Source organism: Nilaparvata lugens, chromosome 3 (genome assembly GCF_014356525.2).
Source record: "Nilaparvata lugens isolate BPH chromosome 3, ASM1435652v1, whole genome shotgun sequence".
Lineage (NCBI taxonomy): Eukaryota > Metazoa > Arthropoda > Insecta > Hemiptera > Delphacidae > Nilaparvata > Nilaparvata lugens.
Genome location: NC_052506.1, coordinates 61,537,687 through 61,562,873, shown reverse-complemented (window position 1 = coordinate 61,562,873; position 25,187 = coordinate 61,537,687). Strand labels below are relative to the sequence as shown.

The following is a 25,187-nucleotide window of genomic DNA, read 5'->3' as shown; positions in this document are numbered from 1 at the left end:
CATCACTTCGCTACTCTTCGGCGCGTTTTACACATCACCGGCATCAGGTGTGCCAACTCCAACTCGTCATTTCCCGCCCCGTCGTCTGCTACAGTAGTAACTTTCATCCTACACCACCCATCGAAAGTGTCCAAATTATTTAGTTACTAACATGTCAATAATGTGAGACTATCTAAACGATCTTAGACACAATAGGGTAACGTTTAATGTTATTGTAACTGGAGTTCAAATAAATGCTATTTCAAATTATTAAGAAATCTATAACGTACAATCTTTAACGATTATAACGTATAATCTATTATTATTCAACTATTAATATTCATTTCTTGTCTTAATATCTCTCATTCATTTGGTAGAGAGTTAGTGGGGAGGATATTTTTAATATTCTTTCCGAAGAATGGACATTGATATGTCCAAAGCTCCGCCAATTTATGTAGATGCATAACAATATAATTATCTATAGTTATTATATTACAAATAACTTTTCATATCATATACAGTTCAATAATTATTTTCTTAGTCTATATTATGTAAATTCATCTATAATTTTGCTGTATTGTAAGCTATTGTATATAAGTGTATAAGCCAGTATATATTGTAATCTACATAAATAAAGTACTCAATCAATCAATCAATCAATCAATTCATATAATCAGCTTCAGGCCTAGTATCGATTATCTCAGTCGTTTCAAGCCTTTCATGATTGGTAACTCACCTTTACCCTCTCCTCCACACGACAATGGTAAAAGCATACATGAATACTAGCTAGGAGACTTGATTTTGTCACTTATGTGTATTCAATTCCTAATTTTAACTTATCTAGTTATAATAACTCGAAGGAGCTTTATGGTATCTTGTGACGTTTAGTTGTAAAGCTATAATTTATCTCAGGGGTAGCTTGAGGGCATTTGCAGAGCCCTTCCAACATCACTCCCTCATGCAGCTGAATCTGTAAACGTTCATAACAAAATTTCAAAATGCAAACAATGATAGTCAAGCAAAACGTTAATTGAGGATATTATTTACAAATAGTGAACAACACAAAAATCTAGAACAAAGAACATCAAAGTCACGAAAGAAATACCGATTGAAACCAAACTTCTATTCACACTTTCTGTTACTATATTTTGATTGGTGATTAGTCTATCTCCTACATCTAGAAACTACATGTTTGTTATAGGCCTACTCTGAATGGAACAAGTCGAGGCTTGGATAAAATATCCGAGTTGCCAAATTGTGCAAGATTCCAATATTTTATGGTTAGATATATATTTATACAAATTGACAACTCTTTAATATCAAATTATATTCAGTCATACGTGCTGGCAAGAAAAAATTGGAATCACGCACAATATCGCAATATACAAGGAACTCCTTCAGTCACCAACAGACCACACAAAAGAAAATTATCGGCTCAAACGTAATATAGCGAAAACAACTGTTAGGAAAGCACATGAAGATTCATGGGACAGATTCATCTCAGGAATAGAGGATGACCTTCATGGCAGGCAGGAAGTTGCTTACAAATGGATGAGACACCTTAATAGTATGGTCGAAGAAATGGCTGAGATAAAAAATGTGAGCAAACATGAATGGATTGAACACTACAAAGAACTGTGGTATGACCAAAATTTGCCAGTCATGGAAAGTATTGACCAGCGGATGGTTCCAGTGAGTGATGTTGATCTCATAAACATTGATGAGTTGGAAGAAGCCCTCAATCAAACAAAAAATAGGAAGGCAACTGGGGTAGATCTGCTATAAATGGAGCTTTTAAAATATGGCGGAACATTATTGAAATTTCAACTGCTTCATTTAATCAACATGTGTTTGACATCACTATGTGCCTGAGGAGTGGAGAAAAGCTTTAGTAATATCTCTATTCAAGAAGGGAAGCAGAAAAGACCCAAATATTTATAGAGGTATATGCTTGTTGAGCAATGTCTATAAATTGTACAGCAGAATTCTGAACAATAGACTTAGGAAAATCTCTGATGTACTTCTATTAGAGGAGCAGGCTGGTTTCAGAAAGGGCCGATCATGTATGGACGATGTTTTCTCATTGAAACAGATCATAGCAAAAAGAGTGGAATTCAATTTAGAGACACTCCTTGCATTCGTGGACTACGAAAAAGCGTTTGATAAAGTCAATTGTCAATTATTGTTAGATAAGTTGATCCAACAAGGTTTCCCACTTCATTTAGTCGAAGTCATCAAAAGTTTGTATAGCGAGACAAAAATAATCCTAGACTGCTCAGGCTCCAAGTCAGAGGAAATTGTTATTAATGTTGGTTTGAGACAGGGTTGTCCTCTCTCACCAACTCTCTTCAATATTTATGCGGACGACCTTTGTAGGAAGTGGAAGCAAAAAATTCACACAGGTATACAGCTAACACACAATATTGCTGTCAAATCATTATGGTTTGCAGATGATGAAGTGATATTGCAGGAATCAGAGGACGATCTGCAAAGAGCAATATACCAATTCCATCTCCTGAGCTCAGAATATAATATGAAGATTTCCTTGCACAAGACAAAAGTGATGGCATTTCTGGGGAAGTCTCTGATACGTTCTAAAATAGTTCTCAACAACAGAATACTGGAACAGGTATCACATTTCAAATATTTGGGATGTGATATTACATACGAAGAAGACCATGACTTGAATGCAAAAATTAACAGATTCCAGTACATATGCGGAACTATCAACAGGGGTACGCGCCACCTTAGTCCTCCGACACACCCAGAACCTGACAGGAGTGGACAGCGACTCTCATCCATCGACACCATACGCCAGCGACAGGGAAAGACTGTTTTGAAAGAGTCTCGAATTGGCGTGTGCGTTAGGCGCCAAAACCGGACACTTTTACATCCGTACAGAAACGACAAAGTCAGACACATCGAATCTCTGACACTTCAAAAACAAGACGGTCAGGTTATACTTCTTGGACGGACTGTACTACGCAGAGCTGTCTGGTTTTCAAACAATGGTATTGTTCTGATGAATCCTCACATGTAGGCTATTCTTACCAAGACCATTGACAATTTATTTCTGAAACCTATCACTCTTTTCTATCCCTCTTCGTAGTAATATCAGGCGATGACTTATCTTGTAACTGTATAATTCCTATTTATCAGTCCTATATATCTATTTATAAGTCCCATATATCATTCCTATTTTTGCAGTTGTCTCTCTTTTCTGCAGTTATTTGGAGCTTAAATAATAGAACTATTAGTAAATTTCTTGACACAAAACAAAAATAACTTCACTTAATAGGTCAATTGTCAAGATCAGTGAGTACCGGTACACTGAAACTTCTCTATAATTTATTCGTAGTTTTGTCATCAAAAACACTGTAATTAGTATTCCCATAAAGATAAATACACTAATATTAGCAACAGCTGTTCCTAGTGGAAAGTTGTGTGTATATTTTTGGCTTCAAAATTTTCTAAAATAACTTAATTTATTCAAAGTGCGGTGATATTAAGTGCAATATTTGACTATAATTTGGTATTTTAATCATTCTGAATTCAAAATTTCCAGCTCATATATATTTTTGGACAGTACTTTGAACTTTAACTTTCCTCATAGCATAAATTTGTGTTTTATTAGACGAGGTGAACATAACCTTAATTTTGACATTATTTTTCAACAAAATTTGGAATAAGAGACGTTTTGGACGTTGGTCTGTGTTTCTATCCAATTAAGTGAATTGTAATATCTAGAATAAATAAATAAATAAATAAATATGCCATAGTAACTGATAACTCCAGTAATGAGTAGGCTACATCGAAAATTATGCTATAGTAACTAATAACTCCAGTGATGAGGAGACCGAAAATCACATCAACTGATGAAGTGAATTGGAAAAAAGGGTGTTGTGATTTATCATTAGTAAGCTGGAATATTAATTGCATGCAATTACCACAATTTACCCATTTATTCATAACAGCTAATGCTATTTAAGAATAATCACATATACTGTCCTTAATGCCCCGAATTCAGCTGATTAATATACAAATTTTACATCAACTCGCTTTCGTTAATGTCTGTCTGCCTGTCTAGGTATTGTTTGTTTCCAACATAGCCTATATGTATTAGATAATACAACTTGTGATAGCAATACCTTTAACGTTATAGTAATTGGTACCTATTATTAGTTTAGGGATTTTGAATTCTGATTGTGAATTATTTACCCATACGGAGTGAACTTTAAAGTTCTATGGATTCACATATAATAATATAACTAGAGACACCCTTGGTTGAAGAACTCGCTCATGAACAGTTGTATTGATCTCTGAAGTTTTTTACAAGTATGTCAAATTAATATTTAACAATATATTCTAATATTCATTCATAGAGGCTATATTATGAATTAATTATGGGCAATGATGGGATCAGTATCAATGATATAATTTTCTCGTATTTTGTTTTATCAGCCTCGATATTGCAGAGCTTGATATATAATCCGTCACCATCCAAAATTCGTATTAAATGCTTGGTCCCGTAAGCTACAAATTATATAGGTTCTACTGTGTTGAATGTAGTCTAGGCCTACTGGAGGGTTAATTACTCGAACATTGAGAATTTTGAATATAATAAAATTATTCAGTATTGTTTTTCATTTTGAATGTCATTTTCAATACTGGAAGATATACAGTTATCATTTCCCAAAATAGCGGGAAAATGTTATTTTTTCATGATAATTTTTTGATGATTGATTTTTCTACGTTTCAACGACGGGATTTGCTTTTGTCTGTATATGTATGTTGGCATGTTTGTAAATTAGCTTTTGATGATTACAGCTTGGCAATGTTCTCGGTTTTATTTATAACAGGTAATATTGCCATCGTCAATACACGCCAATCAGTCATTGGCCGTTTCAACACTTACGATTTCTCGTCACGGTACCGGTTTCTTTTTTCCGATGTCCGAAGGGCTAATTGGGGTGACATATTGACAATGAGATCGGTTTATAAATGCTGTACGAGGTCTACTGTTCACAGAACTATTAGCTACAAGTATTCAACTGCAGAGGTCGGAAATATAAATTTAATTTTACTCATGGAAGACACCCACCCTTATCTATCTACTTCACGTCTATGAAGATAACAATATCAAAGAAACAGAGTTGAAAGTACAAAGACATAGAGATGGAAATTTAGAAGTGAATGAATTGTTATAATTCAATTACTCAGGTATATTGAAACTGACTACTTCAGCATTTACCTGATTAATATTACCGCAATCATTATGTTTCAAATTCAAATTTGCGTTGCGTTGCTGTCACTCGGCTGCTCTCTGCACCTATTTTCTCGATTCATGCAATAACTTCAAAAAATTGACGTCAACAAGCTTGGTGACTCAACACATCTGTCTCGTTTTCAACTGACAATGGCAAACTCTCTCGATCAGCTATTTTCAACTGACGATGAAAAACTCTCTTGATCAACTGTTTTCAACTGACGACGGAAAACTCTCTCAGTCAGCTGCTACTCGGTTGATGAATATTATTACCGTACCTAATCATTTTTAAGTTCCCACAGTGAGTTATCCTAAACATGAGTCCTAATCCAAATGATGATTTTCGTATCACAAACTCTATATTTCAAACTATATACTATATTTCAAACTTAATCAAAATCGTTAGAGCCGTTTTCGATTTCCATCAGACATACAAACAAACTAACAAACAGAAATTGAATACAATGATAAATACGTCTATAGTAACATCCATATGGGAACGTCTGTTATAGTAGACTCCACAAAACTAATCCGATGTTAGTTGGAAGAGCTGAGTACCTCCTCACCCCTTACCATAAACTTTGCCAATTCTTCAGGTGTACTGAATTATGAAAATATCAATATTAATTCTTACTTATAATCAGCTGCCTAGGGGGCCCCTCTAGGATCAGATGAATAATGAAAATGCGGGTCTATCTACACGAATCCTTAGAGTCTCATAATGATTTGATACTTTTCTTTATCAGCAGTAGTATAATTCCTTCTACAATATCAACAATGTAGCAAAATTGCCTTGAAAGTATGGATACGGGTACAGAGTAATAAATAATATATTTTTCTCTGTGGTATAGTTTGAATACAGAATGGGTACACTTATTGATCAGAGCACAATAAGTGAGTTATTGAATAAATTTCAATGTGAGAATTAACAAGTTGCAAGATGTCGCAGTGAAAGCAAAAGAAAGGGCACAATCAGACAATCAAAAATGTATGTAAATGGTTGTTGAGAATTATGGGAACAGCTTGATGTATCTTTAGCTTTCTAACTGAAGGGTATTTTCCAATTAGAATATGATCCCCAATGAAATTGTTGAAATTGTCATTGTAAAAGAAAAATTTATCTTTTCCCATGATTTTTAAGAAATCTGTTTCAGTGTATTCCTACTCTAGGGCCTCGCTGTAGACCCATATTTCTAATAAATATTTCATGATTGAATTTAATAACTAATAATGTATATGTTTGTATTGATACTTCAACCACATTTGTATAAAATTGGAAAAAATGAAGCATATAATAACATCTTCTAATGTAACATTTATGGGGAAAAACCCAGGTCTATCCTTTGGGGGTATTCCCCCCCCCCCACAATACCTCTTGGTTTTTGCCCCCCCCCTTTAGCAGTTTGGTGAAATGGCACCACTGAAGTTGAATGAAATCAACTTCAATTATTGTATGGTAATTGTATGGCAAGATTGCGATACTCATGAGCTCTACTTAGAAATGGATTGTGAAACAAAATAATTGTACTGGAATGTAATAAACTGTGATATTTTCATGATTATATAAAAGCAATTAAGCCATTCATTTCAATCATTGAGTGAAAAACCAATAAGATGCTCATATTATCTTCTCAAATCTTAATACATTAACAATACACTACCGGTAATTCACGTGTAAATAATACTGATGTGGTCGATTTCAATGAACATTAAAAATGTTTGTTTTCTTCTAAATGCCTATACTTGAGCATTCTGTTAATTTCGAACAGAGATCTCTTTTACGGAGTTTTCTCAGATGATTACAGTAGAAACATAACCTATTTTTATGGACATGTAACATTATCAAAATTTTGGAATGGAATAGTTTTGGGCTAAGCCTGTTGTTCCTACCCAATCATATTATTTTATATGATTTGTAATATTTTATCCAAGAATAAATAAATAAATAAATATCCAACACATAACTCAATAATCCAGGAGAGAGTCATCTAAAATTGAAACTATTAGTGCAATATTGCTAAATTATTAGTGTTTTTCAATAAATTATTAATCCCATAAATGTCTCTCAATTAAATGATAAGTTATGGAGTTCCAAATATTAGCCTATAATATTTTTCGCATTCCCATTTTTCTTTTTTTTTTATATTTGTATCGCTTCATTTGGGTCACTCGTTGTTTAGTCGAATATAGTAGTATTTAATAGTATTATTCAGGTATATCTATCACATAAATCTCTCTCAGCAGCTACTATATAAACGCTTAAAATAGGTTGCTAGGGAACGATAATGATAAGAATATGTGATGAATAATCTATCCTGTTCTAGGCGAGCAATATTTCTGTATCACAGATATCCAAAAACTTCAACACTAAAATGTGAATATCTTTGAAACGGTTTGATATATTTATGAGCGATTTCCACCATTCATTGTCTCTTGAAATTCTTTATTATTTGAATCTTGTATTAAAACCTTCCCATAGAACATTTTTGATTCAATGTGGCGGAACGAAGATGGCAGACCAAAATTATTTTGAAGCTACCTACAGAATTGTTTTTCAATTTGAATAAGAATCCCAGTGGAGCCCACTGTTATATTATCTTTGGAAAAGGAACATTAAGCTGTTTTCCTATTAATATTACGCTGTAGGCCTACGTGAACCATAGGACTTCATAGGTTTCTCCGTATGGGTAAATGATTCAGAATCAGAATTCAAATTTTGTTAAATCAATAATACCAACGACATAGCAACTGCCATCACAATTTGTATCATTAATATTACGCGTATGCTAATGAAGGATAATAGTCAGGCAGACACACAGGAGCAAGTTATTTTGTCTCATGCAGTACTTTCAATGTTACTTTTATATCCTTAAAAATGACGAAGAAGTGAGTAAAATATTTTGTTGTTCAACGAACTTGACCTGTAAAAAGGTTCGAAGAGTGTGTGTTCAAAATTTGAAGCTGATTGATCAACTCTTTCTAAAGTTATTGTAGTGCATTCAAACAAACAATCAAACCCACAGACTGGCAACAACTTTGAACTTGAGTAAAAATTAAGAACTGGCTAACGCTCGTTCAACAAATATTATTGAGAGAACAACGGGCGGTATTATCAAGTTGGGAGCACATAACTTGAAGGAGTCAAATTATTTCAGTGTAGGGGATTGTGTATTTCACAAGAGAGTGTGGTTCTGAGGGATATAGGCCTATAGTGAGAAAGTGAAGAAGTGAGGATTTAATTGAATTGCAGTTTTAGTTTTTTTTGCACGGCCGGCCCTCTCTCACATTCAACCATCAACCCTCCAGTACGATGCTACATCAACTATATTATACAATCCTACTCGGTGGAATGGGGGAATTCACAATATTACAATCAAGAGTTGATAGTAATGAATATTATTGACACAAAGAAATTTAAAAAACTAGGCATGGGAAAGTCAAATTCAAGATAGGTTGTAGATAATTATGTCTGAAGCATTGTATGAAATAATAACAAAACCCTGAGGGGTTTTGAAGAAAGGAGAGCAATAGCACACAACCGGGTAAGAGAGAGAGTTAGAGAGAGAGAGAGAGAGAGAGAGAGAGTGTGTTAGACAGAGAGAGAAAGGCGCAGGAGTGATAGAGAGAGGGTGATGGAGGGGGAGAAAGAGAGAATGGGAGAGAGAGAATGAGAGAGGAAGCAATAGAACTAAATAAGGTTGAGATAAGAGACAATGTCACGCAGGAGTATTGTCCAATGGTGGTCACACACACACACTTCTACAGTCACACTAAGTTCTAAAAAGAATATTTCAAAGAAAGTACAGTCTGTGCCAAAATTGAAACCAGTTTACTTCCAAGCTATTCTGACATAAGCGTCAAAAGCTGATAGCGACAACCAGAGACTGTTCTCCAGGTAGAGAAATTAGTCACGGACTCGCCCCGCCAAAACAAGACACTTCTTTTTCAGCACAAGAACGACAAAAGTGGCCACCGCCAAAACAAGACTGATTTTCAGTGCTAGGATGGATGTGTCTGACTTTGACGGTGGTGTATCCTGACATCGTCCCATCAACAGAACTCTCAAAAATAAAGCCCAAAAAGAGACGAAGCTCAAATTTTATAAAGTAATGGCCGTCCCTACACTTTTGTATGGCTCTGAAACCTGGGTACCAAAGAGAAGGGAGTGGAGCAGGTTACAGGCGGCCGAAATGAGATTTTTAAGGTCAGTGAAGGGATGCACCAGAGAGGACAGGCTTTATAATATTGATATCCGTAGAGCTCAATGTGATCTCTATACCTCAACGAGTTGACGAGAATCGAAAACAGTGGAGAGAACACGTTGAGAGAATGGGAAACGGAAGAATCCCCAGAGCTGCCATTGCTTACAAGCCAGAAGGGAGGAGAAGTATTGGCAGACCAAGAAAAAGGTGGGAGAATGTTTGAAGGCGGAACAGGTATTAATGCCTACCCCTGTAAGAAGACGACGACGATATTTATGATGATAGTTTATGACATAAGAAATAAGCTACACTAAATGTTAGACCAACTATTATGAATGGACTCTTATTATATAAATGGACCTTCATGGGAGAAAGAATCAGTGGATTGGCTTCTTTTACACTTTTGAATAGCCTAAGGTAACAAAGAGTAAAGTTGCGTTTACACCAAAGTTATCAACAAAATGTAAACATTTGATGAACATATGTGTTTGTCAAGTCCCGTTCAATCTAATAGAATCTATAAGGATTAACTTTTAAATATTTTGTTGATAAATTTGAAGTAAACCAGCTTAGCGATAGGCTAAGCGATAGGCTATGCCAGAAATTCCAGAATAAGCAAGAGATCCAAGGATACCAGAGTCAACAAATTCCAAATAATCTCGATCTGGAATTCAATTTCCAATTGCATCAAGCAAAAGCAAAAATAACATGATCACTGCTAATTTGATAACTGTCAACGGGAAATATTAATTGCCAATGAATAAAGTTGAGGTTGACTCGTAAGCCCCGCCCAATATTCCACAAAATTCGCTGCAATTGGTCTACTATTCTACAGAGCACATCAATTAATCATTCAAATGATTGGACTCATGAATTTTCATGCCAAGCTGTGGCCTAATTTCTTCATCTATTGCCGATAGAGGGCAGATCATAAGATTCTCCTAGCAAATAGTAGGTCAGTGATATAAAATTTTGAGCTGAGTCTCATCTCTGAGATAACTTGAGAAGGGAAATTGATCATCCAAGTGGCAGCTGATTGAGAAAAAAATTTCCATCGTTTGTTGAAAACTAGAGAGAAGAAGAGAGGAAATTAACAGCTGTGATTATAAAATTTTCAGCAACATAATTTGAAAACATTGCATGATTCAATATAAATATCCGCTGATGTCAAGATGAGTACATATAGGTGCGTACAGACTTTCGCTCTGCTCCGCAATCAAACGTCACTCGAGCAGAGCGATTGATGATCGACCGGGGAGCAAGAGTGGAACGCGAGAAGAGCGTGTTAACAGAGGTCGAGCTTGGCAAGCTCCCAGGTTAAACTAACCAATAGTTGCGCATGCGTGGTCAACGTGTTTGTTTGTTAATAGTTACGATAACTGTGTTGGCAAATAAAATTATCAAAATAATTAATAAATTATAAAATTAAATAATATAAAGTTATAGAAGCATTTATGATAATATGTACCGGCATATTGGCATTTAGAAGGAAAAAGCCGAACTCCCAGTCAAGGTTTTCACCTTTTGAAACATTGACAGACATTACCTTTTATATAAAAAAATTAAAATAAATGGAATAATCATAATATCTATTATATAAACATAATCATTTATTATGTTACCCAGCAATCCCCTTGTTAGAATATTTTATTTAGTTTTGTTACCCGATCAGCTGGATTGAACGTTTCACATTAATTTGTGAGGTTAGGTTGTAGCGAAGTCAACAATAAGAAAAGAGTGGATCGATCATCCTTCGAACATATTTCGAACCGCAATCGAACCCTTGTGTAACATCTCGTTCATGATCGTTCATGATCGGAGCGATTGCGGAGCGAGTGCGGAGCGTGCGGGGAGCTTGTTGGGGGCGCGTATATCTGTACCGTACACACCTTAAAAGCAACTGGGTGACACCATAAGGCATCGCTAACTTGATTGCTTTTTAAAATACGCAGTTGAATATATATTTCAACAATGTTGAATGTGTAATCTGATCTTTCAATTCCCGTAGCGAAGCACGGGTACTCTGCTAGTACTGTATTATACTGTGAAAGTATTAATATAACACTTAAAAGTACTATTACGTAAAAGTATTATTATAATGCTGTAATACTTTCTACAAACATGTCGTTTCCCGATATTTTCTATGACATCGCTTGAAAATGCAGTACTCAAGAATATTTTTGAGTCTTGAGACATTTTCCACGAAAACAACTTTTAAAACTTACTGAAAACTTAAATTTAGACTTCACTCCACTCGGTCAATTATAAGGAAAACTAACAATTCTATTCAGGCTCTCTGCTGATAATTTGATCTTGATTTTTCTATTTTCAATGATTTTCACCAAATTTTTATCACAATCCTCCAATAAATGGAAAAAGGAGACCGAGAGTTCCAGCAAGCTTTGAGTTTTGATGATGAAGACGAGACCTCACAGCTGCTGGTGTAAGTTTCCTTCAAGAAACTTTTACTGTCTAGTCGAGATCGAAAGCGCAAACTTGCAGTGACAACAGCTTATTGCCACGTGAATTTTGTTCATATTTCTCAGATTCAAGTGAAAAAAATTCAATCGCCTAGGCCATGAATGATTCATGATTTTGGAAGTAAAATGAATTATTGTGATTAATATTTCTTTCCATTATCATGATAGATCCTCGCTTCTAGCCTTTGTTAATATCGTTATCAGTTTATACTCAACACTACGATTAGTTAAAAAAATGGAATCATCAATTTCATTGAAAATAAGAATCTATTCATGTTGTTGTATATCCAGTATCTTTTGTTATTTCTTTATCATTCGATTTCCATTTTCAAAACAGTATAAAAGGAAGCTATCTGTTTCTTAAAATGTGACTACTAAACGTTGGCTATTGTTCATTATTACTCGATGATGTATTTTTCAAGTGGTAGGGATTTTGACCATTTTGTTGAGATTGAAGCTTATGAAACTTGTTATCTGATGATATTATTGAAGAGCCCTCAAGTCAATACGGTAGTCCAGCTTCATTTTCTACGTTGTGTTTTCCTGTTTCTCCGCCTTCAAGTAGACGAAAGTCCTCAAGCGAGGAATCTGCAACTAGAAATAATTCTTCTTCACTTTAATGGTCACTTCATATTTTCATATCCGTATTTACTAAGAATAAGTCGAAGAAACAAGAAGTGCTTGAAGATCCTAACCTATCTTCGAGTCGGTTTTCATGCTGAACTAGGCGTGATTCATGATGCGGAATAATTGATCTCACACTCTGTTGAATATTGGGAGAATAGCAGCTTGACTGGATGTTTGAGTCTCGATCTAGTGCTTCAATGCCAGAGACTCATGGATTTGTTTTTGGATAGCAAAATCTTCATAAAAGTACTGCAGTGCTACTCATAATAATTTGACAATATTAAACATCGAAGCAATCTTTTTTCTTTTTCATTTTCCTCTCCCTTCAAAAAGCACAATTCCATCAATACTGCAATATTTTGACTATCACAACTATCTTTATCATCAGTTTTGAAATCATTAAAGAATTGTATCATGCTTCTCCTCATTGAAATAAAATCGATACGGTATGCTATCACTGTCAGGTGATTATTGGAAATAATAACTGTTATAACCAAAATCGAAGTAGGGACCGGCATATTAATCTGACGATTTTGTAGTAATTGTTATGTTGACTCCACTGTCATTGAAAAGGCGGGAATGTTGTACATCGGCAGGTCTATTCATGTCAGTTCAGTAGCCAGTATGTCGTGGTCAAGTGAACATCAAGCGTTTGTGATTGAAGCTTATTTTAAAAGAAGCTCAGCTATTTTAACACAGCGTTTATTTCGCAGACATTTCAATATTAAAATCGACACGCGCCTGTTACCAGTAGGAATACGATTTTTTTGTGGGTAAAGAATATAAGGAACACGTCGTCTGCTTTATAAACAAATCCAACAGGACGAAAACGGATTGTGAGAACGCCTGAAAACATTAAACACTAACACGGTCATTAGAGTAGCTGTTACACGGTCTCCATGACGTTCAGCAGCGAAACATGTTGTTGCGCTACTGTAGCCATTTCTGATCGACGTGTATGAAGAATTCTTCATTCCGACCTAAAATTCCATTCGTATAAGATAATGTTAGTGCAACAACTCAATGCAAATGATTGGGCATTTCAAGGTGTACCTGTACTGTAATCAATTCGAATATTTTCACACAAAGACTTCCATGTAGGTACTACAGTTTTGCTCCAGTACTAAATTCTTTGTGAACTTATAGTGTAATTATGTTAGTTTTCCTGTTTTTATTTGCTCCAATATTTCCTCTCATGTTCCAAAATATTTTGTAATATAAAATATGTATGAAATGTTTTCAAATCGTTTGGTTTATGGGTTGACAAACAGTGTAAACATCCTACTAATCTATGACCAAATACAATCAAGTAGCTTATTTCATGACTTTCATCGCTTCAATTTTCAACTCCGTAGTTTTGAAAGTTTATAAACCAAGATTTAGCAGCTTTCCCATTCTATTCATTATATTTCATATCGCATGATTCAGTTCGTTTATCTTGGTGGTCTGCTATTGCTAGCATTGTTTCACTTTCTACCACATACAGATTTCGATCCAGTGGACCTACAGCATTCTAAAAAAAATCTGGTGTGGCGCACTCACAAAACTTTCCTTACCGTTATGAAAATTGATCACCTGACGCTAGTGTTCGCGCGCATCTCAAGTCTACTATTCAAAGATCGAAGCCAGCTGGTGACAGTAGAATAACGCTAGAGACACACGAAGTCATAATGAATGATTCAATAGGATCAACAGTTGCCAACAGTTTGCAATTGAAATAACAACATTTTCTCGAATTTCGAACTTATTTTAAATTTTAGGTAAAAATGTTACTGAACATTAATTGTAGAGATTTTCATGCTTGATCTTTTCCACTTGGAATTTTTTGTTCAAATTGTATCTGAAGCCTGATAATTGGGAATCTAAAATCAAACTTTGCATAGATGGGGCGGAGCTCCTGGAATTTTTACAGATATGGGACATGTGGCAGTTGATAGAGCTTATCAATGACTATTCCAGGTATAAATTTGATCAAAATCGTTGGAGCCGTTTTCGAGAAAACCCCTGTTTTTGACAACATTTTTGCTATTTTAGCCGCCATCTTTAATTGCATTTGATCGAAATTGATCGTGTCGGATCCTTATATTGTAAGGAACTCAAGTTCCAAATTTCAAGTCATTCCGTTAATTGGGAGATGAGATATCGTGTACACAGACGCATATACACTCATACACACACACACACACAACACACACACACACAACACACACACACACACACACACACACACACACCACACACACACACACACACACACATAATTTTTTTCGGAAAGTAATACTTTCCTTACCTATGGTAATAGGGCAAGGAAAGTAAAAATAACCAGATATACAGAAATTGCTCGCTTAATATTATAATAGGATTTCCATGAAATCCAATCCAAACATCTGATCACTTCACATGTGGGAAAATAAATATCAATGCAACTTAATGGAATTTCATTTATTATGAGGTTAATAGTCGATCATTTGCGGGGAGGAATCGCATGATTTTATAAATTGGTTTGGTTATTGATGGAAATTTTCAACGAAAGTCAATCAAGATTATCCGGAAAGCAATAGGTACTTCCCTTACCTATGGTAATAGGGCAAGGAAAGTAATAATTATCTATTATTTTGTCGAAATCATTTGTTCAAAGTTAAAAATTCTCAGAAACAAAAAAATAGTTATATCCATAATCGGTAAATTTAAAATCTTTATGTAAAATTGCAGTCAATCCAAATAATAGTAAACGTATGCAATTTGGTTTTAAAAACTATTTCTTTGAACCGGTCATTAATATTGGAGACTCTGAGGTAGAAAATGTTCTTGAAAATACTCGAATGGAAAAATTTATAATTAACTCAAGTGAGAGCGTGAAAAGTAGGTAACGGAAATCATTTGGATGACATAATCTTCAAATAGAAAAACTTTGTTAGTGATCTATGTAATTTACTGAAAATTGCAAAATTTGATCTTTAATTTGATATATTACATGTTTTAATTGTACTTTAATATTATCACCCCTCAAAAATCGTCAGGTTTTTATGCCAAACCCGGTATAAATTCGAATATTTCTCATGTCCTATTTTTCATGTTGTCATAGTTAAAACACGCATGTCGTATACCAAGTCTTTTGAGAAATCATAACCATGCTTGTTGGAGTTTGCTACTCACTTTCCTTGCTGATTGGTTATTAAAAAAAGACTTTTTAAGAAAACCTTATAAGGCTTAATAGCCTTATAAGGCTATTAAAAAAATACATCAAATTTCCTGAAGAGCACGAATACTCATATAACTCACATTCACAAATTAATCGAAAAGATACCATTAAATTTCTTATAAAAAATCAACGGTGACCAATCTATGAAGAGAATTATACTTGAATAATAGTGGAAACATAGATATACTGTATATATAATATAATTATAGATAATAATTATTATCATAGTAATAATTGATCACGCTAGGATATCATAATTGACCTGATGAGTGCTGGGTGTTATCAAGCCTCTCCACTTCAGTAGTCTATTGTTGGGAATAATGAGTTTGAATTTGACCTAAAACCATTCTATTCTCAATTGCGCAGGCTCAATGCGGTTTATCTCTCTCTTCTTACATCGGTCTCTCTATTATCATAAATTGCAACTACTTATCTCCCATTCACATGTTGTTATTCTGTGAATTCGTATTTTCTCTCTCTTCTACACTGGTAATCAGAATCTCTCACTTTATCTCTTTCTGTCACTTCTTGTCTTATTCACAATAACTATTTCTGTGTTTCGTCAGTCCCTCTATAATTCACTTTGAGGCACGTACAAGACTGCTATATAATAATTGAAAAGATTCATCCTCCTGCATTTATCGCGTGTAAGTGATTTAACTAGAAGAGACTTATCTTCAATATTTACATTTGTTATCATATAGGTACAGTGCAAAGTTCATGATTTATTATTTTATTTCAAGTTTATGATTCAATCATCCTAGTAATCAAGGTGTTGTGTGGAACGTTTCTTCTTAAATCTTGTTGATTCATTTATAAATGTGAGTATGGGCGAAAAGTATTTGTGCTCTTAAGATACATTTGGAAACTGCATCACTGTAATATTTACAAAATTATTTTGAAGTATTATTGAACAGGATTTCTTGCAAAAAGGTGCATATTTTACTAGTAAATGGCATGTTTTCTATTCTCATCAACATTTCGAAGGAATTCTTTTGATTGTGAATGTGTCATATGTGGCCCATATCTTGTACAGAAATGTGCCAGGGGTGATTAGGGAAGCAGAGGCGTTAGTTTGGTAGTGTTTAGGAAGAGGGTGGACAGGTGGCTGTACCAGATTGGTTGGGAAGCTTCAGAACTACTCCAATCTCGTTATGCTTGGTGACCAACACGACTTCAAGGTTAGGTTAGGTTAGGTTAGGTTAGGTTATTCGTACATAAATATTCCTACATTCTTAAATATACATCAGCACAATGTATTATCTATTTTATTATCAAAATACTGATAATAAATCTACAATACAAGTGTATTCTCTATTATTTACTCCTGAGCAGATTAAGTTTATATGTATAACGTGGAACTCTCCCCCCTACACACAGATGGATAGTCTAGTAGGGGGATTCCAAAATATGTTGTATATTGTATTTCATATTCGTGTATTATGTTTTTTTTAAATAAACTGAAATTGAATTGAATTGTAACTGAGTTTGTAGGTTTGCACTTATCGATTGCTTTTCTCTCTTTAACTCCCGTTTTTCCTATCAATAATAATCTTCTTCTCATTCCATGCAATTTTAAAGTACTGTGTAACATAGAAAAGTCAACTTCAAAGAATAAGTTACTGCTTCCATTACAAATATTTGAAAAACAAAATTATCGACGCACAAAACGATTACATCGGAGAGTTTTTCTATTCTGCATGGATATGGATACTAGATAATTATTATTCAATATCACCAACTTCTGATTCCATAATCGTCCTTCTAAATCACTTTCAGGTCTGATAACTCGACTCCTTGTAGGAGTCATCTAGGCTATTCTCATGTAGGCTACTTTTGTTTTATCTATCCCTCTTTTCTTCAATGCACTTTCCTTATCCACTATCCAGATATATTTGAATATTATATCTTTTTAAAAACTCTCGAAGAATCAAATCAATTAATTTATTCATCCAAATCATCCTATCTCTTCATTTCTATTTTCTTCAGGATCAAAGTAATTTGAATCATTAAAGCACTTTTTACTCCTAGTTTATTCTTCTGTATTGGTATGTAGTAATTTATTCTATGGATTATCATTTTCTATTCAGGTCTGACTTATTCCTAATAGTTGTTTAAATGTGTTATTAATTTTCTGCTATTGACGTTGTTGAGTTTCAACTAATACAGAGCAGTTTTCATATTAACACCGCCAAGTAACATCGTATTTCTTTGAAATTAATACCCCTCTGAATCTCACTCCATTGTATCAAAAACGAATAATCTTGAATATCTTCACACTGTGATTGTATGTTTTAGCGGCATTACCTCTTGTGTCTGGGCATTGCTCAATTATTCAATGATAAGTTCATTTCATTTATAAGGTAGTTTTCCCCTCTATGGTGAGAGAAGTGAATAGCTTTTTAACCTACAGCATTATAACCTATTCATATAATAAAGAATAGCTCATTGATGTGGGCTCACGCGAAGCTGAACAGCTATCCCATTTCAAACAATAAATTCCGCCAGAATTTGAATAGCTCAAAGCCTTGGTTGTAATAGCTACTGTAGTTGCAATGATAAGACAATCCCACCAGTTCGCACAGCTGATTTACTTCCACTAGCGATTCATAGCTTCATTCCAAATTAAAAATTTTCTTATCACTCAAAATATCCGAAAACGATAAAAGCTTGTTCCTTTCAAACTACCAATCATTCTTTATTCACTATAGATATCTGACATTCCAACAGCTCCTCTCCCACATGTTAGACATATACAGTATGGACTTAGGGCTATTTGTCCTTTATCTGATATTCCCAAATAACTTTTCTTCACATTTTTTTCAGCTCCTCAATAATTATTAACTGAAATGGAGTTGCGGCTGCCAGATGGTCTTCCGTCCGAGCTGGATAGATTTGAGGGGAAAGCTCATGGAGATCATCCTCCTCTCAAGTATATGATACAGGTGATAACTGAGGATTTGATAGAAGATGCTGTTCAGCACATGACCAAATATTTTCTTGTCAGAGAAAATATATTATCTTCTGCAGGTTGGTTAATAAATAGCGGGTTTTATCGATAAAAAATTCAGTGGGATTCTTTGAGTATGTAAACCTAATGGATTGATAATGGGGCCATTTAGTGCTGTTTGCTCGAATTATTTACCATATCATTTTAGAGTTTGACTTTAGCTATGAATATTGAACATTAGCTGGATTGAACATTCAGTTGTGAAATTATTTCATTACTTGAGATCAAGGGTGGCATGATATGAATACCCACCACTTCTCTAAGAATAAATCCAGGTTTCTATTTCAAGTACCGAAGAAAATAAATAAGCCTGGATAATTATACAATTAGCAGGAGTATTTTCCTAGTGAATTATTTCCTTCATCATGAGGGTGGACTGATTGACTTGCATCATATTGATTACTGATTAGTTTCCTTTTTGATCTCTATAATGTTGCAGCTTACCTAGAGGATAGCGTTTCTATGAAGGTATGTCATGATCTTTGGAGAAAAATTCTAAAAGTAGGAGTTGGTTTGGTGGCATTGGTAGAACTTAATGAAGATGGAGAAACTAAGAAGAAAGTAGCTGGAATAAATCTAACAACCATTGCAAACTTGGATGATGAAAAGAATAGTAAAGACGAGCTTCTAAAGGTAATTACTTTCCAAAATAACTTATTTCCACATTATTTGTCCAAGAAGGTTTTTGTTAATTTCAAAAAATCTCCTTTCACTCGAAACACTTAGGAGTATCAGGAACTGCCCTGAGGGGAATATGCTCAACAACACGTCATCACTTGTACTTGAATAAAGAATGCAATATTCTTAGGCAGATTGATTTTATTGTGAATGAAAAAACTCACATTTGTGCGCCATGTCAATCTGCGAAACTCTGAGCAGCTTTGTGCTCAAAAATTCTAGTGAGATAAAACAACATGGAAGCAAAATATGTGAGAATTTAAATCACTAGTATTTTCTAATCTCAAGAGTTATCAGTGTTACAATAAAGTATAAAATGAAGCGTAATGTATTACTTCTGTGAAAAGTTGTATACTGAATACCATATTTTTCGAAAAACGATCATGGATTGGCTAGACTGCTTGATTCAATTTAGATATCTAAGATCGCTATCAATTTATTGTCAAAAACTAAATCAATACAGTGCCTGGTTTGTGAGTTTGAATCCCACCGATTTAATCATCTCATTGAATCATTCGCAATAAGAATAATTTTTATCTCAAAAACAAAATTACTATAGCACAAGCTATACCATAGCACTTACTTTGATATCTCAAAAGCCTCCATTTTCAATTCTACTGCTACACTGCTTTTAAAAAGGGAAAAACAATAATAGAAAACGATTCAATTATTCTTTGGATAAATGATTAATCATTTTTCTCGAAATAAACTATCATTGATTAATTTCTCATTGTTAGCTTCACTGACCTCATCACTCTTTCTAGCTGCAAGGAAAAGCCGTGAAGAAGACTGTTCGAACCGTTATTGATCTGGAGAAAGATGTTGATATTGCTAGCCTCTACGGCACTCGCAAGTATTTGACGGCATACGGCCTGAGCGTTGCGCCGCAGTACAGTGGAGATGGAGTTGGGTATCGGCTGCTGATGGCTCGCACACCGCTTTGCAGAGCCCTGGGCATTCGTCTCACCGTCACCGCATTCACGAGCCCACTATCTCAGTACTTGGCCAAAAAAGCTGGATTCGAGACTGTAACTTCATTGGACTACAAAACGTACAAGCATGGTGACAAACTGGCCTATCCCAGATTGGACGGTTCTATCGCTCTCATGGCAAAACGTATTCCAGCTTCTTGTGAACTATGACAGTATTATTGAATCCAAAGACATTTTGTAAAACAATTAGCATGATGTGTGGTTGCGAATATTAATGGCATTCCTGAAATCTTCAGTTTCTTCTTTCAAAGAAGGATATTTTTTAATGGGGTAAAGATACGTTCTGACTTGTATAAGAGGGTGAGAAGAATGTCCTATATTCGGGTGTCATAAGGTAGCGTATAGCCAAACCTAACTCTAACCCTAAGCTTGGGGTTTTCTATCTAAAAAATATCAAAACATTCAATAAAGCCAGAATAATGTCATTCAAGAGCAGAGAACTAACCCCCTAACCTACCCTTTTATCTTTGAAACATCGATTAACCTAAACTATTAGGTTGTACGACAGTTTGGTCATACGTCACCGTGATAAGATATTTTGATTTTCGTATAAAAGCCGACAATCAAGACAGATAATTTTATAAAAGATATCATGCTTTATCTATGCTCCTATTCTCTGGTATCAAATACACCGTGTCCCAAGAAGAATTTACATGTTTAATTTTATATTCGTGCACCGAAATTTTTCATGTTACACAGTTCAAAAAGTAGGTTCTTAAAATATTCTGGGAATATTTCAGCTCCCTAACCTTCGTAGAAACAAAATGGCGGCCTATTGAAAATTTCAACAATTTATTAAAACTCTGGGAAAAGAAATCAAATAAATTTGATTTTAACGCAGTTTACAAAGTAGGTTCTAAAAGTATTCTAGGGAAAATAACCTTCGTAGAAATAAAATGGCAGCATATTGAAAATTCTACCAATTCATTAAAGTTTCTAATATGCCGTAATTTTGTTTATACGAAGGTTAGGAATTCCGATTCTCCTAGAATATGTTTAGAACCTACTTTGTAAACTGAGTAAACTTTAAAAAAGTTCGGTGCATGAATGGGCACGTGAAATAGAGTTAAACGTGTAAACCTTTTCGTGGGACACGGTGTATGTACAAAGCATGCATCATACATGTCAAATATGATATATACGTACATGAACGTTCAAATGGCAATACATGGATGTGAAGTAACGAATGACAATAGATAATAGAAACGAAAAATAAAAATCCAAGTACCCTTTTTAGAATTGTTCATTCACGGCATGTTTCGGCCATGATGCCATTATCAAGTAATTGAAAAAATAAAGTCAATAATAATTGTCAATATATGATTTATACAGGGTGATTCATAATTATGGTAAAATATTTTAATACGTGATAGTAGAGGTAAAAATAAGAAAAAAAGTTCATATAAACATATATCCATGAACGCTTCATTAGCGAGCTATACAGAATGAAAGATTTCGCCCGAAATTTAGTTCCTCTGGTGAAATACACCGATGCTGGATTCATATGGAAAAATATCTGAAAAATTGAATAAAACTAGTCTGGAAGCTGTAGTGTGAGTAGTTTTTGAGAAAAAAGTTGAAATATGCAAAAAATGTAAGTAGAAAAACACAGACTTCTACGTTTGATGCCCAATAACTTTCTTTAATGACCAGTAAACAAATATTTTTTCGCAATAAAAATTGTAGAGAATTCAATTCTGAAAAGAATTATGTACGCTGTGTAAACTAAATTCAAATAAAAGTTGAATAATATGTATTCTTATGTAGTACATTACACCATAAAAATTTGCTGTTTTATGAGGAGAGAACTAATAACTCATAGGTTGTAGCTGATTGCAAATAAAATATTCGGTTTTTTATGAAAAGTTTTTCTTATATGAAAGTAGCATATCTAAATGACATTAAACTTATACCAAAAGACTAGTTAGATTATGCCATTAAGCCTGGGAGGAAGCTCAAACAGAAGTAGATGATCTCCTATGATTCCTGCCCAAATGTTTACTGAAAACTGATGTTGTGAAAGATTAGGATTGATGGCATGAGGATTCTCAGCTGCCCAAATATGTTGGTTGTGGACGTTAACGGTAGCAGTTCTTGTAAAGTGTGCCTCGTCGGTAAATAAAACGGTTGTTAAAAAGTTTGGGTAAACAATTTTCACTAAAAACCATTGGCAAATACTAGCACGGGGAATACAGTCTCGTGGCAATAGAGTATGAACTCTCTGGAGGTGGTATGGATGTAATTTCTGCTATTTTAGTATCCTCCAAATAACAGATTGATTGACATTAAACTGCACTGACAATTCTCTTGTGCTCTTCTCTGGATGTTCATAAATTTCATTAAGAACTTGTTCTTCTAACTCAACAGTCATAGTAGATCGGGGTCTGCCTGCATAAATGTGCTCTTTGGATATCAAAGAATCTGTTTCAGACAGACGTTGATGAATAGTGGCAAAAAACCTTGAACTTGGACATATTCGGTTAGGAAAGTTCTCTTGATACAAACGTCTTGCTTCAGTACTATTACAGTAGTGTCCCACTCCATACATTAAATGCATGTCAGCTAATTCGGAGTATGAATAATGTCTAAGATTACCTGCCATTTTTTAAAAAGTTAACACTCAACACGAAAGCAAAGTGGAATGGTTACAAATAACTGGTTAATAGATTAAACAAAAAACCTCTACTATCACGTATTAAAATATTTTACCATAATTATGAATCACCCTGTATAAAAATAGAAATAAATGAACATACGAGTAAATAGAAAATAAATAGCAAATCGAAGTAAGTAGCGATACATACTTGTCGATTTACAAGTATAATTATACAATTATCTGATAAACGTACTAGCTACAGAAGTCTAAAGACAGGATTACACTTGGAAGAATCCCAATGGACTATCCAATGGTCACTTTCCTGCACTAATTGTGCATCTATCCTGGACTATGGTTAACTAAGTGATGATGTTTTCATCATTATTATTGGATTTCACCAAGTCAAAAGATGGTCAAGAGATGAAAATTGTATTTTCCTACAGTTACCTTGAAAAGTGGCCATTCCTGCACTGATTACAGAACGCAAAGAATCACTTTTCCGCTCTAGTGCGGGAAAATTTTTTCTGCACTTCAGATTTGCAACATGGCAACACAAAATAGTTGGTGGGTTATATGGAGGATTAGTGCACGAAAACAAAAAATAAGTTGGTAACAATGACTGTGGTTAGATTTAGATACGAATCATTTCAATGGCTACCCTACATTTATGATAAAATCCCAATCTAGAAATCCAAAACAAGAATAATGTTTATCTAAATCATAATTAAATAATAACTTCTCATCATTTAATGATAAATAATGTTTATTTTCTATTGACAGTAATAATTATTTCAACTCCAAGCAATGAGAAATGTAGCAAACACACATTATGAAATTCGAATTTTCAGGTTAAATAATTACCGTTCGAAATCCATGTCAATAAAATTAATAAAATAACATTGGAATATACTGAAATAGAATATTTATTGTTGTCTATGTTATTTTATAAATATTTTTTAGTTTACTTATAGTATTTTTCGGTAATTTTAGTTAACCATAAATATCTGAATACTGTTTTTAGCTAGATGAAATGAAGTTAGGTACGATTCATCCCGCTAGGTCGCGCGATTGTCGGTTCAGCAGTGTGCAGCCATCCCAACCAGCTGCTGGCGTGTATTTTGAATGCGAATTTTTTGTTTTATCTGTGTTTTTTCTGATTCTTGAATGAATAAAGATGAGAACTTTGGCTGAGAATTTTCAACTACAATTGAATTATTAATTTTTAAATGAATTAAGGTTGTTATTAATAACAGCATCACACACACAAACATTTCATGGATTTCAGCCATCATTTATCCATAATTACCCACTTTTCATATTCAATGGTAACTGTAGGAAAAATTTAATGTGAAATATGTGCGCAAAGTTCCTCTGCTGCACTCAAGAAGCCATTCCGCCCGAGCCGTAACAGTAAACGTTTCTTTCGGTGCAGCAAACTGTCACTTTGCGCACTAGTTGCACAAATAACTATTCTATTGGATAATAGTTGGAAATTAAGTGGTATGGAGTGAGTATTTTATTTTATATTGGGCTTCCGGAGTACGTAATATTTGTAGTTCATAAATTACAACAAAGTCATTATATTTGTTGAAGCAAATTCCTAATAATTAAGTGTTGTCTAGTTTTAGTATAATGAGTGTCTGATTCAACGCTTCCAATTAATTAATCACCAATCGATAAAGTAACTCATCATATTCCGAAATATATAGAAAGTGGTTCATATAAAAATGAAATTACTATTAAAGGAAAACTGAATTGCATTGTAATTTTGTCTAATATAATCGAATCCTATATGGGCCTCATATTGATTCATGTGATAGGATTGATTCAATCAATTTATTCATGGTATTAATATAAATGATAGAACCCGATCGAGTTCAATAAGATTTTGAACAAATGTGAAAGCAGCTTGATATACTTTCGGGTCATGAGAATGTTATACCTCGTAAATTGTACAGAAACTGACATGAGTCCTGCCAAACTGTGCATAAAACTGATTCACGGCAGAACCACAAAGTCAATTCACTTGAAAATGGTCCAGGACTCACAATATGAATTTCAAATGCGAACGTATAAGGCTTCTACATACCACATTAAACTAGTAAATCATGATTAGATAGCACTGATAATAATACTTGATTTGTAGAGTGTATTC

The 25,187-nt window shown here is 34.2% G+C and overlaps 1 protein-coding gene across 4 annotated transcripts; it reads left to right on the top strand.

The window, feature by feature from the left end:
* The first annotated feature begins 16,106 nt into the window (after nt 1-16,106).
* Nucleotides 16,107-20,862, top strand: LOC111057673. Of its 4 annotated transcripts, none has more exons than XM_022345126.2 (4): nt 16,107-16,403; nt 18,583-18,786; nt 19,206-19,399; nt 20,209-20,862. In XM_022345126.2, exons 2-4 carry the CDS (start codon nt 18,606-18,608, stop codon nt 20,584-20,586), a joined length of 753 nt encoding a protein of 250 aa, XP_022200818.2. In that variant the 5' UTR covers nt 16,107-16,403; nt 18,583-18,605; the 3' UTR covers nt 20,587-20,862. The 4 variants fall into 4 exon arrangements, with proteins under 4 accessions (XP_022200818.2, XP_022200817.2, XP_022200820.2 ...); XM_022345125.2 differs by having other exon boundaries at nt 16,199-16,577; XM_022345128.2 differs by having other exon boundaries at nt 16,200-16,460.
* The last annotated feature ends 4,325 nt before the right edge of the window (nt 20,863-25,187 follow it).